General features: G+C 43.5%; 1 protein-coding gene across 2 annotated transcripts in view; it reads right to left on the bottom strand.

Annotated features, from left to right (window-relative positions):
• The window catches only part of LOC126335431 (clavesin-1-like), a 737,686-nt gene that overhangs the window by 171,101 nt on the left and 548,946 nt on the right, over positions 1 to 17,639 (bottom strand). For both annotated transcript variants that reach the window (XM_049998711.1, XM_049998712.1), the window contains exon 2: positions 3,173 to 3,323. In XM_049998711.1, the coding sequence (XP_049854668.1) occupies positions 3,173 to 3,323 (151 nt within the window). The remainder of the gene's footprint in view (positions 1 to 3,172; positions 3,324 to 17,639) is intronic.

Raw genomic sequence — 17,639 nt, 5'->3', positions numbered from 1 at the left:
GACATCACACACTAAGGCAAAGTCCGCTATGTCAATTGTCCCAAAAATTATCTTCCGGTGGAAGTATTTTGATCTAACATGGAAGTAATGTTGTGATAATATGGTCTAAACCGTAAAAGAGTCATTCATTCGTAAGTGGATTTGTTCAAGTGATTTTTTCTTTTATATGCATTAAATTCGGTGCTGTTTAATTTTACTGTAGTGGTTTTATTTCTCTCGTTGGCTTTAGATTCGTTATTAATCCAACTCGAAAAACCCTCTGAGTGAACGCTCAGAGAACGAAAGGTCGGAAATCGACCAAACACAGAGAAATATGTTCAAGCCATTTTTGGGAAGAGGACATAAACCAAATATCAGTATCGTCATCCCGGATCTAGGAAAATGCTGAATTACGAAGACAGTCTTTACGCATCACATACTTCTCTTCTTCATTACCCGAAAGCCTAACCAGAAAAGTTAGAAATGCATCCTGTTACTGGATTAAACATGCATGTATGACCAGAAAAACATCAAAAAACGCAATGCACTGTATTACTCACGAAGGCGTTTTGACATTTACTAATTACCAGGTGTACTGGTATGAAATGAGCGTTTTTCTTTTTTTGTGAAAATGAAATACTAATTTTGAATTGAAAAGTAAAAACATTTTATTCAAAGTACTGACCTTTGCTTTCTATACATTTTGACCACCTTTCTGGCAATATGTGGACACCACGCCAATAGAAATGTTCGTCCTTTGAAGCAAACCAATTAGACACCCAATTTTCAACTTCTTCGTAGGAATCGAAGTGTTCCTCAGCCAATGCGTGTCCCACTGATGAAAACAACTGGTAGTCGGAAGAGGCCAAGTCTGATGATGGGGTAGCAGCTCCTAGCCAAGTGTCTGTATTGTATCCTGAACCAGTTTTGCATTCTGTGCAGGTCCATTGTGGTGTAAAAAAATACTTTGCTATGTCTTCTGGCCCATTCTGGTCTTTTTTCGATCATTCCATAGTTGAAATTGATCATTTGTTGTCTGTAGCGATTAGTATTCACAGTTTCACCGGGTTTTAGAAGCTCATGATACACCACACCTTTCTGATCCCACCAAACACAGAGAATTGTCTTCTTGCCGAATCGATCTGGTTTCGCAGTCGATGTTGATGGTTGTCCCGGATTAACCCATGATTTTTCCCGTTTAGGATTCTTAAAATAAATCCATTTTTCATCGCCAGTAACAATTCGATGCAAAATTGATTTTCTTTCATGTCTTTGAAGCAAAATTTGACAATAGTTTTTCGGTTTTGCATCTGTCTTTCATTCAATTCATGTGGCACCCATTTTCCACACTTTTAGATCTTTCCCATTAGCTTTAAAACGGTCAGAAATGGTTTGTTGTGCGACATTTAGCATTGCTGCCATTTGATTCTGACTCAAAAGTATCATCTTCATCCAATATTGCGTGCAATTCGACGTCTTCGAACTTTTTTGGTGGTCATCCACGTTCTTCATTTCTTACAACAAAATCATTATTGCTGAACCGTTGAACCCATCTTTTGCATGTTGCTTCTGATAGAGCACGATCGCCATATGCCTCGACAAGCATTGGATGCGACTCTGCAGCACTTTTTTTAAATGAAAACAAAAAATTAATGAGAATGAGATTTTCACTCTGCAGCGGAGTCTGCGCTGATGTGAAACTTCCTGGCAGATTTTAAAACTGTGTGCCAGACCTAGACTCGAACTCGGGACCTTCGCCTTTCGCGGGCAAGTGCTCTACCAACTTTTTTTTTTTTTTTTTTTTTTTAAGTGAACCGCTGCTGGAGCAGGACGACGGGTAGGGCAGGGATCGACACCGAAGCCTGGCCATCCCGCCGCCACGCCCAAGCAACGTGTTCGAGTTCGAAGATCGAAGGATCAGGAAAAGGATATAGTAGGTTTGTCGATGTTGTTTATTTTTTAAAAAAAATTCATTTTGTATTGTATTTATAGATTTATTTTTGTTTCATTACAAAGAAAGATCCTACAACTGCCGTAGCCGAGCGTCCGAGTGGTCTTCTCGTCTGTTGGGAGGGGTTCCGCCCTATTCCGTCCGTAGAGGATCAATATGCTCCAGGATTCTTCTTCATTTTCAGCGTCTCATACCCGGAGCGCCCCAGTGAGCAGGAGGATCCGCAAATAATGAACCTAAATAATTTGCGACACGAGTTCTGTACTTCGGGTGGCGGCTGAAAGCTGCATGTGTCGTCATCAATAGGGGCCAAAAGTCGAGTGTGCCTTTGGGAGCATCGCGAAATATGTAGTATACGGGCATGCCTTTCAGCCAGTTAACGGCGTTCGTTCTGGTTGATGGAAAGTATACGCCGTCGGAACGCAGAACATCATCAGGGGAGATAGACTCCGGCAACCGCCGCAAGAGTAACGCCAGCATGCGCTGCCTCAGTAGCCAGCACCCGCTGGTCGCGGCACACGTCAGACCGTGTGCATCCGAGTCAACGACTGAGCATGTCGAACACAAGGGGTCGTCCGCCAGATGAATGGAATGTAGCCTCTGACGAGTAGCGAACTTCCCATTCACAACCACGTACCACAATAAACGCACCGTCGTGTTTACCGCTTGCCACACCGTGTTCCAGGCAACTTCAGGATGTCTATGGGCGATCGTATTTACAGGTTGCTGCTGTTGATAGAGGCGATAATAGTCTTTCGTGCTGGGCTTCCCTGTCGTCGGCAGTTCCGACCGTAAGTAGCTGAAGTCAATCAAGAACTCTCTGATGTGGGTGAGTGCCTCAACTGAGCTACCCAAGCACGACTCACGCTCCGTCCTCACAGCTTTACTTCTGCCAGTACCTCGTCTCGGCCCGGCGCACAGTTTTAATTTGCCAGGAAGCTTCAAAACATTAATGCTTTCCGCAAATCATCACTTTCTGGTACAAAATTCGACATTGTTCACACGATGAAAACATATGATGATGTTTGTTCCATAACTTGATGTATACTAAATATCCTTGACAGATGTCATACCAACAAAAAGAAATTAAAGCTCGTTCACAACAAGTGTTTCCTATCGACACATTTGTATCTTAACGCTCATTTCGTACATGTACACATTCGAAACCAAGTGCAACTTAAGTCCGGAGCGCCATCGCCTCGCTGGTGTAGGGGTGCACGAACGTGGACAGCAGGAACTCACCAAAGATGAGGTCTCTGAGCTCCTGGAGCGCGGCGGCCCTCGTGTCCGGGGACTCCCCAAGCTCCTCCCTGGCGTACTCCACGAGCTCCGCGGGCGGCTCGCCCAGGTCCAGCTCGCACGACACGTCGTCCGGCTGCATCGCGCCCCGATCCTGCGGGCACAGAGACGAGCTCACTGCACGGCAGCTTGTAGCGCTCACGCAGCACAAGGCTACACAAACACACCACACTTATCGCTTTCTTTCCTGTTTCTGCAATACGGGTAAATCCCCGATTCTTTAAAGATTCTAACACCCCTGTATAATGACTGGATACCGTCAGAATTTAAAATGTTTAAATTCGCTCACTGTTTATATGAAATACTGAAAATAAATTTTCATGTCCCTGGAAGCCTTAGATACGCAACCTGCAACTGGGTGTGGGTTCCGTGCCCCAAGATAGGCGCTTACTAACACAGACGAAAAATGGGTTACATTATATAGGCTGTCGTAAGCGATGGGTACTGCTTATTTGCTATAAAACGACATTACAGTACCAAGCAGAAGGAATTTTAACTTTTAGATGACAATGATTCAGCAAAAAATTGAAACGAGTAACAGATGGTGAGGCGTAGCGCGGTATACCGATCTTCCATTGGAGGCGGTTAAGTGGGAGATGTGTCTCAGAGCTGGATAGTGACAGATGGTGACGCGAGACTGGACGCGCACGTAGTTTATGTATCAGATTTCAGTTTTGATTGTGCCCACTAGAGTGCACTAAAGTAATAGAATGTTTTTCATAAACTGTCCTAGTATTTTCATAAAGTGTCATTATGTCTTTTTGTGTATGTAAAATGTTATAAATGTGTTTTAGCAGTATGAATGATGCGTGAGTGTGATTTAACGTTAATATGAGGACAATTGTTTAACGAATTATGTAGTGGGATTTAGTGTGGGAACATTTCGAAGAAGAATGGATGTGGACAAAGGGGATTTTTGTAGAATAGATTTGTAAAGTAAGTTTATGGTAAAGGAAAAGTAAATTAAGGTATATATAACAACAGTAAATAACTTTATGCATAAGCAAAACTTCAGTGTATTAGATAATTACGTCGGTAAAAAGTGCAGTCGTTTGGTTTACTATTTCGCGATTGGTTATTGATGAAAATCGCGGACTGATGCGGGAGAATGTCGTTTTGCTGTTGGCTGTTGAGTAAACTGACCAATGGCAAAGCAATATTCTTCGCACGCCTTTCTCTGCTGGAGGAGAAGACAAAGTACTTTAGAGAGGAGTCGAAGCCTAGTCATGAAACAGATCGGACGTGTGCCGTAGTAGTTCCGATGGAAATGATAAGTTGCCGGATCTAGCAGTGTTTCATACATTAAAAGTGTTGGAAAGTGACGGCAGAATTATTCCGATGGGTGTGTAGAAAGTATGGAATCTTTAAGTGAATTTTGAGACGAGAAAAAACATAAATTCCGCGTGGCGTATTGAGCAGTTCGGTGGCTAAAAACTGTGACTGCATTAGGTACCGACAGACTTAATATTTGGCGAGCATTCTCAATCAAAAACAATCCGTAATTTTTTAGCTATTATGTTTTCGCGAAATCCAACACCATAAACTTGCTAACGTGAGTGAAAGGGATTGTGAGTGACTGTGTTAAGACTTGCACGGGCTTGGCAGTGATACTTTTTCACCTACGTTTCAGAATATATTAATTAAGGACAAAATTTCCAACCTTTCATTTCGTGTGGAAACTTTCTCCCGAAACGTAGATTAGTGACTTTAATTGCAGCCTGGTTCACGTCGAAGTTGAGTAGGTTTCGCTCGGCTGCCCTACTGATGATCTGCTGAGACAATGTTCACAGGTAGGTGCAGGTCCGTCGTAAAGGGACGGAACGAACCGCGCCGCCGAAATCGGATTCATTGCTCTGTACATGAAGCATTTTGTGCTAAATTTGCAGACATGGAGCATTGTAAAAGATTGGTGGTACGAAATGTAAACGGGTTGAAGTCCGACCCGTTATTACAGTTCCAGCTGCACCATGTTTCAGTGGAAACAAAGAGTGTACAGAGTTCATATATTACTGCGAAGTACGTTGCTTAAGTCAAGGAGCATGCCTCGAACGATTTTTCGATTTAAATTTCGCAGTTGTTGAACTTATGAGAGAAAAAGGAGTGCAGGAACAAAAATTGGAACATTCGGAATGAACTGCAAACTTCGTTTTTTAAGTGGACTTGACTGCACACTGCCCAAAGTAACACATTGCACGTTAACTTCTGATTTGATGGGGATGCATTGAAAAAGAAAATCGCGTTGTGGAAGGGACGCCTTCTGACACATTCCAATTCCCTTAGCTCACTGGCGTTAAACAAAGCGCAAGGTCTCAACAATTCATTGTGTACTTGCAAGAATGACAGTGATAGTTTTATAAAAGTTTTGTCAATCTTGGATGTGTTTTCGAGCTGTTTTTGAGACCATTTGCCGTTTCAGTTCAAAGCATCCCTGTACATGTGCGAATTTAACTAACCTCCAAGGTAATTCCAGTTTTAATTACAAATCTTTTTATGTTAAAACTGCCCAGTAGGTTTACATTGCTTTTCTCAGGTACATTTTCCAAGTCTTCATAATGAGGTTGCAAAAGTGCTACAATATTTTGATCGACATATTTGTGTGACTGGCCTTCCTTCGTTTATGAAACTAAGTTATGATTACATGGCAAATTGAGTGCGAAAATCTCTGAAATTGTCTTCGCCTGTCGTATGTCGATAGTTTGTGCTAGATAATTATATTATGCCTTCAGCGCCCCGAAAATAATTAATCAGTACTGAAAACTTTTTTTTGTGACCCGTGTTACTGTGAAATGTGAAATATAAAACCATGTCGTATGCAATAGGACTGTATGGCCATTTAATTTCGGCGCGTTCGCTGTTTTCCCCTCTTCTCCCTCCTCGTTCTGAGACAGCGCAACGTGCCAGTGGGGGAAACGTGAACCGAGGCAGAGTGCTTTGGCATTTGGGCTCGGGCACGGCCCGCGAGCCTCGAAATCTTGGCCACCCCTGCTCTACACGAACAGGGTATCCGTGGAGGAGTGTGGCTTTAAGCAGTTTTTGAGCTTGAAAGGCACTGTCTATCTCTAGAAACAAAGTCTCACTGCATAAACGAGTGCAGGACTTTAGTGGACAAGTAGTTGTATGCACACCTATCTGAATGATGAACAGATTCACTGTGGAAAAGTTATGACCTCCTCCTATGTGTGTTTCCACGAGATAGCGAGTTGCAACTGGAAGATACGTGTTATGTTTCGCCTCATTCCACTCCCGTTTGTGAGACAGAGGTTGCATTGATGGAGTTTATGTCCTCATCGTGGGTGAATCCCCCACGATTGCCAGCGCCTCCGATGACACCCTCCTTCCTTCCGGAGGCCCGCACAGAGGAGCACACCTGCCGTAGGTGATTGTTCACACCTGATATCACGTACCCCAAACTCCAGACACAGGGATCGAGTCGTGTGTGTGTGTGTGTGTGTGTGTGTGTGTGTCTATGTGTTGGGGCTTACGGGCGCTCAACGTCTAGGTCATCGGCGCCCTGACACAGTCCTACCTTTGGATCCGGGAGCTGGGAGTTACGCCTTACCCAGTCGCCCTTTATGCCTCAAACGCATGAGCCCGCCTTTAGGCACACACAGGTGAATTTCATTTTTGTCTTTGGTCCTTCATAAGTCTTGCAATACCTTCACAAGTTTCTATTTCCCAAGTGTTCACAAGACATGATACCCGAGGGAGGGGAAATGAAATGACGTGTGACGAGGTCCTCCCGTCGGGTAGACCGTTCCCTGGTGCAAGTCTTTCGATTTGATGCCGCTTCGGCGACCTGCGCGTCGATGGGGATGAAATGATGATGATTAGAACAACACAACACCCAGTCCCTGAGCAGAGAAAATCCTCGACTTAGCCGGGAATCGAACCCGGGCCCTTCGGATTGACAGTCTGTCGCGCTGACCATTCAGCTACCGGGGGCGGACCAAGGATGAGGACAGACATGCAGCATGGAAAAGGAAGGAGTACTGCAAGCACGTACTCTTAAAACAGTTGTTAGTACACAAGGGGGGGGGGGCATTTGTCAATGTTGTCAGTACTAAGTACTTTGTTATTGCTCAGAAATAAGTGAGGTGAGGCTGAGCACATTCAGTGAATCCTTGGAAATATAGCGTCTAAATCTAAATTTTCATGTTTATAATTTTTAAATTCGAAACTTATTACACTTTTGTAATACTTTTTCTGTCAGACGTTACAAATTACGTGAAACTATGACAATTTGTTGTCCTTCAAATAAAATGGTTTTTAATATTAATCTGTCATGGTTTTTTGCAGTTATCTATCTTACAGTTTGACATTTCGCTCTTACAGTGTTTCTCATTTCCAGTCTACAATTAAGCCAAAGGCTTGTGGGAAAATGATAGGGGTGGGGGCAGGAGGAGTAGTGATAGGTGGGTGGTGTGTAAAGCGTGTGTTATGTTTTGGTAACTCTACGCACACTTGATAAAAATCTACATCCAGTATCAACTCATTCTCCTTGAAATAAATGGAATTAAAATTTTGGTTTAAAACGTATTGGGATACATGTACACCAACAGAACAGAAGCTGGAAGGGTAGAAATTCTGGAGAGAATTAACAGAGCCCAGGAGCTGGGAAATTCTGTGAATGATTCAAAGAACAGTGTGGTGGGCACAGCTCAGCTGTAGTCATTTGCAAGAGCTCGCTCGTAGTGCGTTAATAGAGCGGCGTGCGAGTGAGTCTTGGATCTGGGTGGCGTTCCTTTACGCTGATCACTGCAGATTGCACCCTCCTTTATTATAATTTATTACGCTATTTAACGCCGTATTTTATGTCCTGTACGTACAAAAACTAATGGAAAGATGATTTTCAGCACTGAATATTAACGACAATGTACTAAAAAATTAGGTCGTGATGTCTAGAGGACAGTTTCACCATCGTTCTGCTTTAATTCCGTGATTGCAGCGTGTAAGGACAAGAAACATAAGCTACGAGGAGTTTAGGAATCCGTTGGCGAACGAGAACCGAAAACAAATGTTGGAGCACATGAACTTTCTGCTAGTTGTCACTTCACTGATTAGCTGTTATACATGCACATTATGAGCCTTATAAGCATCACCTTTTGTCCTCTACAGCCAAAATTAAGTACATGTTAGTGGTTCCTAGACGGAATATTTTGTGATAGTGAAGCAGTGATCGTAAATGGTCATTCCTGGCGGTACGTAGTCGCATTAGGAATGAGGAATGTTGCAGAGTTTTCAAACACCTTTTTTTCAGTTGCAGATCCTAGCACATCACTATCTAGGTAAATAGTAACCCTTTTCTAATAATGTACAGTGGAGTCAAGGTAGTGTTCACCGAAAGAGGTACGCTACATCCGCATGTAGTTCTCACGGATCCCGTTGGGTAAGTATAGCCACATTTTATTCGAAGAAGACTTACACTATCACCCACCTATCTCTCGAATGTATCAAAAGATGAGAGATTTAAGCATGTAGATAGGAATGTAGACAGCCACATTCAGTACGAGAAAAGAAGGAAGAGACTAACATACCGTAGACGCCGAAATCTCTAGAGATGGACACTCGCTTTCTGGATCGAACCGCAAAGAAAATCGATAACGTTGATACGATGAGCTTTCCACTATGCGCTGTAGAGTGGCTTGCTATTTTCTGTCCTACAAAACGCACGTTCTGAGAGTGTGTCTACAAGTGTCTGTACGTGCTCTAATCGCTCATATCTCGTGACACCTACTTGTGATATTCGATGGTGGCAAGGTGAAGAGTCCTCACGAGTTGTTGTTGTTGTTGTTGTCTTCAGTCCTGAGACTGGTTTGATGCAGCTCTCCATGCTACTCTATCCTGTGCAAGCTGCTTCATCTCCCAGTACCTACTGCAACCTACATCCTTCTGAATTTGCTTAGTGTACTCATCTCTCGGTCTCCCTCTACGATTTTTACCCTCCACGCTGCCCTCCAATGCTAAATTTGTGATCCCTTGATGCCTCAAAACATGTCCTACCAACCGATCCCTTCTTCTAGTCAAGTTGTGCCACAAACTTCTCTTCTCCCCAATCCTATTCAATACCTCCTCATTAGTTACGTGATCTATCCACCTTATCTTCAGTATTCTTCTGTAGCACCACATTTCGAAAGCTTCTATTCTCTTCTTGTCCAAACTAGTTATCGTCCATGTTTCACTTCCATACATGGCTACACTCCAAACAAATATTTTCAGAAATGACTTCCTGACACTTAAATCTATATTCGATGTTAACAAATTTCTCTTCTTCAGAAACGCTTTCCTCGCCATTGCCAGTCTACATTTTATATCCTCTCTACTTCGACCATCATCAGTTATTTTACTTCCTAAATAGCAGAACTCCTTTACTACTTTAAGTGTCTCATTTCCTAATCTAATTCCCTTAGCATCACCCGATTTAATTTGACTACATTCCATTATCCTCGTTTTGCTTTTGTTAATGTTCATCTTATATCCTCCTTTCAAGACACTGTCCATTCCGTTCAACTGCTCTTCCAAGTCCTTTGCCGTCTCTGACAGAATTACAATGTCATCGGCGAACCTCAAAGTTTTTACTTCGTCTCCATGAATTTTAATACCTACTCCAAATTTTTCTTTTGTTTCCTTTACTGCTTGCTCAATATACAGATTGAATAACATCGGGGAGAGGCTACAACCCTGTCTCACTCCTTTCCCAACCACTGCTTCCCTTTCAAGCCCCTCGACTCTTATGACTGCCATCTGGTTTCTGTACAAATTATAAATAGCCTTTCGCTCCCTGTATTTTACCCCTGCCACCTTTAGAATTTGAAAAAGAGTATTCCAGTCAACATTGTCAAAAGCTTTCTCTAAGTCTACAAATGCTAGAAACGTAGGTTTGCCTTTTCTTAATCTTTCTTCTAAGATAAGTCGTAAGGTCAGTATTGCCTCACGTGTTCCAACATTTCGACGGAATCCAAACTGATCCTCCCCGAGGTCTGCATCTACCAGTTTTTCCATTCGTCTGTAAAGAATTCGCGTTAGTATTTTGCAGCCGTGGCTTATTAAACTGATAGTTCGGTAATTTTCACATCTGTCAGCACCTGCTTTCTTTGGGATTGGAATTATTATATTCTTCTTGAAGTCTGAGGGTATTTCGCATGTCTCATACATCTGGCTCACCAGCTGGTAGAGTTTTGTCATGACTGGCTCTCCCAAGGCCGTCAGTAGTTCTAATGGAATGTTGTCTACTCCGGGGGCCTTGTTTCGACTCAGGTCTTTCAGTGCTCTGTCAAACTCTTCACGCAGTATCGTATCTCCCATTTCGTCTTCATCTACATCCTCTTCTATTTCCTCAAGTACATCGCCCTTGTATAAGCCTTCTATATACTCCTTCCACCTTTCTGCCTTCCCTTCTTTGCTTAGAACTGGGTTGCCATCTGAGCTCTTGATATTCATACACGTGGTTCTCTTCTCTCCAAAGGTCTCTTTAATTTTCCTGTAGGCAGTATCTATCTTACCCCTAGTGAGATAAGCTTCTACATCCTTACATTTGTCCTCTAGCCATCCCTGTTTAGCCATTTTGCACTTCCTGTCGATCTCATTTTTGAGACGTTTGTATTCCTTTTTGCCTGCTTCATTTACTGCATTTTTATATTTTCTCCTTTCATCAATTAAACTCAATATTTCTTCTGTTACCCAAGGATTTCTAGCAGCCCTCGTCTTTTTACCTACTTTATCCTCTGCTGCCTTCACTACTACATCCCTCAGAGCTACCCATTCTTCTTCTACTGTATTTCTTTCCCCTATTCCTGTCAATTGTTCCCTTATGCTCTCTCTGAAACTCTGTACAACCTCTGGTTCTTTCAGTTTATCCAGGTCCCATCTCCTTAATTTCTCACATTTTTGCAGTTTCTTCAGTTTTAATCTACAGGTCATAACCAATAGATTGTGGTCAGAGTCCACATCTGCCCCTGGAAATGTCTTACAACTTAAAACCTGGTTCCTAAATCTCTGTCTTACCATTATATAATCTATCTGATACCTTTTAGTATCTCCAGGATTCTTCCACGTATACAACCTTCTTTCATGATTCTTAAACCAAGTGTTAGCTATGATTAAGTTGTGCTCTGTGCAAAATTCTACTAGGCGGCTTCCTCTTTCATTTCTTAGCCCCAATCCATATTCACCTACTATGTTTCCTTCTCTCCCTTTTCCTACACTCGAATTCCAGTCACCCATTACTATTAAATTTTCGTCTCCCTTCACTATCTGAATAATTTCTTTTATTTCATCGTACATTTCTTCAATTTCTTCATCATCTGCATAGCTAGTTGGCATATAAACTTTTACTACTGTAGTAGGTGTGGGCTTCGTATCTATCTTGGCCACAATAATGCGTTCACTATGCTGTTTGTAGTAGCTTACCCGCATTCCTATTTTCCTATTCATTATTAAACCTACTCCTGCATTACCCCTATTTGATTGTGTGTTTATAACCCTGTAGTCACCTGACCAGAAGTCTTGTTCCTCCTGCCACCGAACCTCACTAATTCCCACTATATCTAACTTTAACCTATCCATTTCCCTTTTTAAATTTTCTAACCTACCTGCCCGATTAAGGGATCTGACATTCCACGCTCCGATCCGTAGAATGCCAGTTTTCTTTCTCCTGATAACGACATCCTCCTGAGTAGTCCCCGCCCGGAGATCCGAATGGGGGACTATTTTACCTCCGGAATATTTTACCCAAGAGGATGCCATCATCATTTAATCATACAGTAAAGCTGCATGTCCTCGGGAAAAATTACGGCTGTAGTTTCCCCTTGCTTTCAGCCGTTCGCAGTACCAGCACAGCAAGGCCGTTTTGGTTAATGTTGCAAGGCCAGATCAGTCAATCATCCAGACTGTTGCCCCTGCAACTACTGAAAAGGCTGCTGCGAGTTATAGTTCTCTAATTTACCCAGGTGGGTTTCGCGAGAACATCATAGTTCCCCCAAGGAATATTTCTGCTACACTTTGACATGGGTTACACCGACCTATTAAGGCCGTAGCAACACGTGTCTGGACATACTCAATGCTTATCGTGAAGCCTACCTGATAAGGATTGATAGCACTACTGACTCGTGATTTCCTTTACATATTCAGTGTATCTTCGCAGAACCCTTCCAGCAAAGCTAAGTCTTCTAATGGACTTCCCTAGCACTGACTGTAAGTGAGTGTGCCATTTCATTTGTTCTTAGTATTACCCCTAATTAATTAATTGACATGCTCAAATTCTCATCCTTATAGCCGGCCAGAGTAACCGTGCGGTTCTAGGCGCTACAGTCTGGAACCAAGCGACCGCTACGGTCGCAGGTTCGAATCCTGCCTCAGCATGCATGTGTGTGATGTCCTTAGGTTAGTTAGGTTTAAGTAGTTCTAAGTTGTAGGCGACTGATGACCTTTGAAGGTAAGTCGCATAGTGCTCAGAGCCATCATCCTTATACTTTTAATATGATACTATCCGATCTGAATATTATTTGTGTGCTACCTTGTATTACATTTCACAAAAAAGCACTAATATTTACTGCAGCTAAATGAAATATCTACCTAATGCCACAGAGGCTGCAGAAGACTTAGAGCGGACCTAGGATGTGCTAGCAAGTACTTAATGTTCTACGTATGTCATATCATTACAAAAAATATACATAAAATTTGAAAATAGTGATTGTGGACACCTTTGTATTACTCTTAGTCCTGAGCAAGGTCTCATTTGAATCCCTCTCAAGCTTTTCGTACTAAAATATAAGAGTCTATAGTGGTTCAATTTCAAACAAAAGTTGGTTATGTTTGGCCACTGTATACAAATAAAACACCTTCGCAGTGCGAACGAAAACGTAAGGAAACAACAGATTTTGTTACTGGTGCGGCGCTGAACCATGGACAAGTTGTTGGGTAATTACGGGATCATTAAATCGAAGTCAAGTATCTGCATAACATTTTTTATTCAAGTGGGGGACCCACGTCGCCCGCAATTGTGCACTGAAATAATTCAACGGTGAAATTTGAAAATTTTTGCAGGACCAGGACTCGAACCCCGATTTCGCGCTTTACGTGAGCGGTCGCCATAGCGCCTCTGTCTTCCGGACACGCTTCCCGTCCGACCCTAACTCTCGGACTGTCACACGCCGGTAGTCTCCACTGTCCTGTCGTACATGTAGATTTTTATTTGCTCTGTATGATGCACAAAATAAACGAAACTGACAGAGCAAAGGTCTCAATTAAAACTTCGCAAAATATGATACATTGTGTGAGTGTAGGGGGGGGAGGGGGAAGGGTACCAAATTATTTGGAAGACTCTGGAGAGAACGCAGCAATATTTCCTGGCCAGATAGTGAGCGAGAAAACCGAAAATATTTGCTTCCGAGCAAAAATACTCCGTACTCTGAAGAAAACAAGAACGAAACAGTGTCAGAAAAATGGAAGAACATCACAAAGAAATATGCAGCCGTCATGTCACAAAACTCACACCCTAAGGCTCCTGCGAACACTTCAGCGGTTTACTAGGCATGCTCCTACTGGAAGTGGTACGCGTCTGGTGGACCGTTGCGTTCCAGCAACGTCTGTGTTCGCCGGCGGACACACGGCCTAATGTGAACCATGAATCATAATGCAAGTTGGTATTGTTCACAGAAATACCAGATGTGAAAAAAAGGGCAGACGATGGATTGTGTCTGCATATGTGAAAAATACTATGTTACCCGCCGTTCGGAATTAACGTTAGACCATATACACTACTGGCCATTAAAATTGCTACACCACGAAGATGACGTGCTACAGACGCGAAATTTAACCGACAGGAAGAAGATGCTGTGACATGCAAATGATTAGCTTTTCAGAGCATTCAGACAAGGTTGGTGCCGGTGGCGACGCCTACAAAGTGTTGACATGAGGAAAATTTCCAACCGATTTCTCATAGACAAACAGCAGTTGACCGGCGTTGCCTGGTGAAATGTTCTTGTGATGCCTCGTGTAAGGAGGAGAAATGCGTACCATCACGTTTCTGATTTTGATGAAGGTCGGATTGCAGCCTATCGCGATTGCGGTTTATCGTATCGGGACATTGCTGCTCGCGTTGGTCGAGATCAAATGACTGTTACCAAAATAAGGAATCGGTGGGTTCAAGAGGGTGATACGGAACGCCGTGCTGGATCCCAACGGCCTCGTATCACTAGCAGTCGAGACGACAGGCATATTATCCGCATGGCTGTAACGGATCGTGCAGCCACGTCTCGATCCCTGAGTCAACAGATGGGGACGTTTGCAAGACAACAACCACCTGTACGAACAGTTCGACGACGTTTGCGGCAGCATGGACTATCAGCTCGGAGACCGTGTCTGCGGCCACCCTTGACGCTGCATCACAGACAGGAGCGCCTGCGATGGTGTACTGAACGACGAACCTGGGTGCACGAATGGCAAAACGTCATTTTTTCGCGTGAATCCAGGTTCTGTTTACAGCATCATGATGGTCGCATCCGTGTTTGGCGACATCGCGGTGAACGCACATTGGAAGCGTGTACTCTTCATCGCCTTACTGACGTATCACCCGGCGTGATGGTATGGAGTGCCAGTGGTTACACGTCTCGGTCACCTCTTGTTCACATTGACGGCACTTTGAACAGTGGACGTTACATTTCAGACGTGTTACGACCCGTGGCTCTACCCTTCATTCGATCCCTGTGAAACCCTACATTTCAGCAGGATATTGCAGGACCGCATGTTGCAGGTCCTGTACGGGCCTTAATGGATACAGAAAATGTTCGACTGCTGCCCTGACCAGCACCTTCTCCAGATCTCTCACCAACTGAAAACGTCTGGTCAATGGTGAACGAGCAACTGGCTCGGCACAATACGCCAGTCACTACTCTTGATGAGCTGTGGTATCGTGTTGAAGCTGCATGGGCAGCTGTACCTGTACACGCCATCCAAGCTCTGTTTGACTCAATGCCCAGGCGTATTAAGGCCGTTATTAGGGCCAGAGGTGGTTATTCTGGGTACTGATTTCTCAGGATCTAAGCACCCCAATTTCGTGAAAATGTAATCCCATGTCAGTTCTAGTATAATAAATCTGTCCAATGAATGCCCGTTTATCATCTGCATTTCTTGTTGGTGTGGCAATTTTAATGGCTAGTAGTGTATCATCCAGTGAGTGGTTCGGTCAAAAGAAAGATTGCGGGAAGGCAAGAGTTTCTAAAGGGAACGGGTAAAATGTACAGTGAGCTGAGGGTAATTGTTACTAACTATTAGTTTACAGACACACAAAGCTCTGTTTTCATTTTCTGTCGGGAGTGACGTGCGACCAGTTCGTGCACGTGTCGCGTGCGGCATGAGAAGCGATTCCACGCGTCCGGCAGGACGTTTCGCCAGCAGCGGCGCAGCCTCCGGCAGCTGCGGAGGAGTCAAGGCGAACGGCAGCTGCAGGCAGGCCACCGCGTCCACCGGCCGTTCCCGCCTCTCATTAAGGCGGAGCGCCTGGCCGCCAACTTCTATCGACTTAACTTAGCACGCGTCTGAACGAGGAGCTGATATACTGCAATGGAAGTCACGTCAGCAAGACGTAAGATCGAGATAGCAAAGATGTAGCTACTATTACGGTCACTGTATGGCTAAAGGAGTCTGAACGATTGCGATAGCGTTTCGAAGACTCATTAGCAACTAGCGAATTTCTCGTTTTATTAAGGAGGAGGGGAAATGAAGTGAAGGGGTGCTAGGGGGGGGGGGAGGTGAAAGAATCCCTCTCAGTATCTCATATAGGGAAATTCGTTTGGTGTAAATGGCAAAATGCTGTGAATATTTTTCATGAAAATGGAGACAATGAGAGGAAATAAAATGCCTCATACGCTCACGTTCTACATGTAGCTTGTCTGACCAGAGGCGAATTTGTGAACTAAAGGAGCAATCAGCATCTGGAAGGTTGAATGTGGGAGTCATACGCCTCGAGTGGAAGGTATAGGCCACTCATCGAAGTGTGGTACGCCATTATTGACATTTACAAAGTAGGGGAGTTTTGCTATTTGCACAACTTAACTGAATATGGCAGAAGTACAAACAATATAACCTACTTTGATTTTATCCATACTGGATGAGAGGTCGTGGTTGTGAATGTCAATGTTAAAAAATATGTCGGCTCAACCACTTGTTTATAGTGTAAAACACTAAGATTAACGCGTTTCGGAAGTCAAGCTTACATCATCAGAATAATAAAAAGTAAAAGAACCTGTTACAACTCGCTAAAATGGAACATGAACCAGGCACAATAAAATTGATAATAAAATTAAAACATCGTGGCTACTTCCCTTGTTGCAGACGTTTCTTCCAAGGTGCATCTCCACATAGTCGTCAAAATATAAAAATCTCTAAAATGGTGTCGCCTATGGTGTTCAGCGTCTAACCACATGGCTCTCTCCTCTGTCGTCGAAAACCGCCCGTGCGTCTTCGTTGATACCTCACACCAAGTAGCCAAACACGACACTGAAACGCGAGTGAGCTCACGCGCAAGTAAACAAGGAAGTCACAGAGATGTCTATACAAACAGATAACGTATACATGTTCCAAGGACCTCATGAAATGATGGTATCTCACCAACTGCTAAAAATGTAGTTACTAAAAGAAACCAGTGAAATGTTTGAAAAAGTTATTTGAATCTCCAGTTAGCTGTTCATTCTGTGTGTTCTGATTATCCACGCTACGTATCGTAATTTCCAGCTGTTATAGTAGATCCAGCTTTTTGCCTTTGTCCTGTCTATGTAAAATTACGATACATTTTGTATTCTTGTATTTTCCTGGACCCTATAGCCGGTCAGACATCGTTGTTGACTGCGAGACAACAGAAGACTGCTCAGATGACTGATCGTATCTTTCTTCGCACTCGTGTTTCAATAATAGAGATGAAAATACTCACTGTCAGCACGCTGCCGACTTCTCTCCATCAGCAGCCAGGTAGCCGTTAAACTAACTGATCACCTTCAACAGTGTCACAGATCAAAACTCCATTAAACGCTTGGAGATGTTTAGACAACTACAATTGTGCACCAGTATGGTGATCAGAGACCGTGCGCCAGCAACTCCCCCTTTCTCGCAGGCCAGGGACGGAAGATTCCGTTGGGATACAAACCAGCTGCCGGCAGGAATGAGTCGACACTGTCGAGCTACGGAGGCAAGCCACTTCTTACATAAAGCAGCAGACAGTGTGCCGGTCAGACGTAGCACTTACAGGATGCTGATCTAGTTTGTCGCTGACTTTCCACAATGGCCCACATGCGTGGTGGGGCAGTCGCAGATGCATAGCACAAAAACGATGCATGATAGAAAGAAAATGTCTATGTTTACGAGCTTCACAATCAATGACTGAATGCGTCCTCTCTTTATGGCATTAGTGCAGCTGTGA

This window comes from Schistocerca gregaria, chromosome 2, assembly GCF_023897955.1.
Source record: "Schistocerca gregaria isolate iqSchGreg1 chromosome 2, iqSchGreg1.2, whole genome shotgun sequence".
Taxonomy (NCBI): Eukaryota; Metazoa; Arthropoda; class Insecta; order Orthoptera; family Acrididae; genus Schistocerca; species Schistocerca gregaria.
Note: the sequence above shows the minus strand (reverse complement) of the source record. Positions and strands in the feature narration are given on the sequence as shown.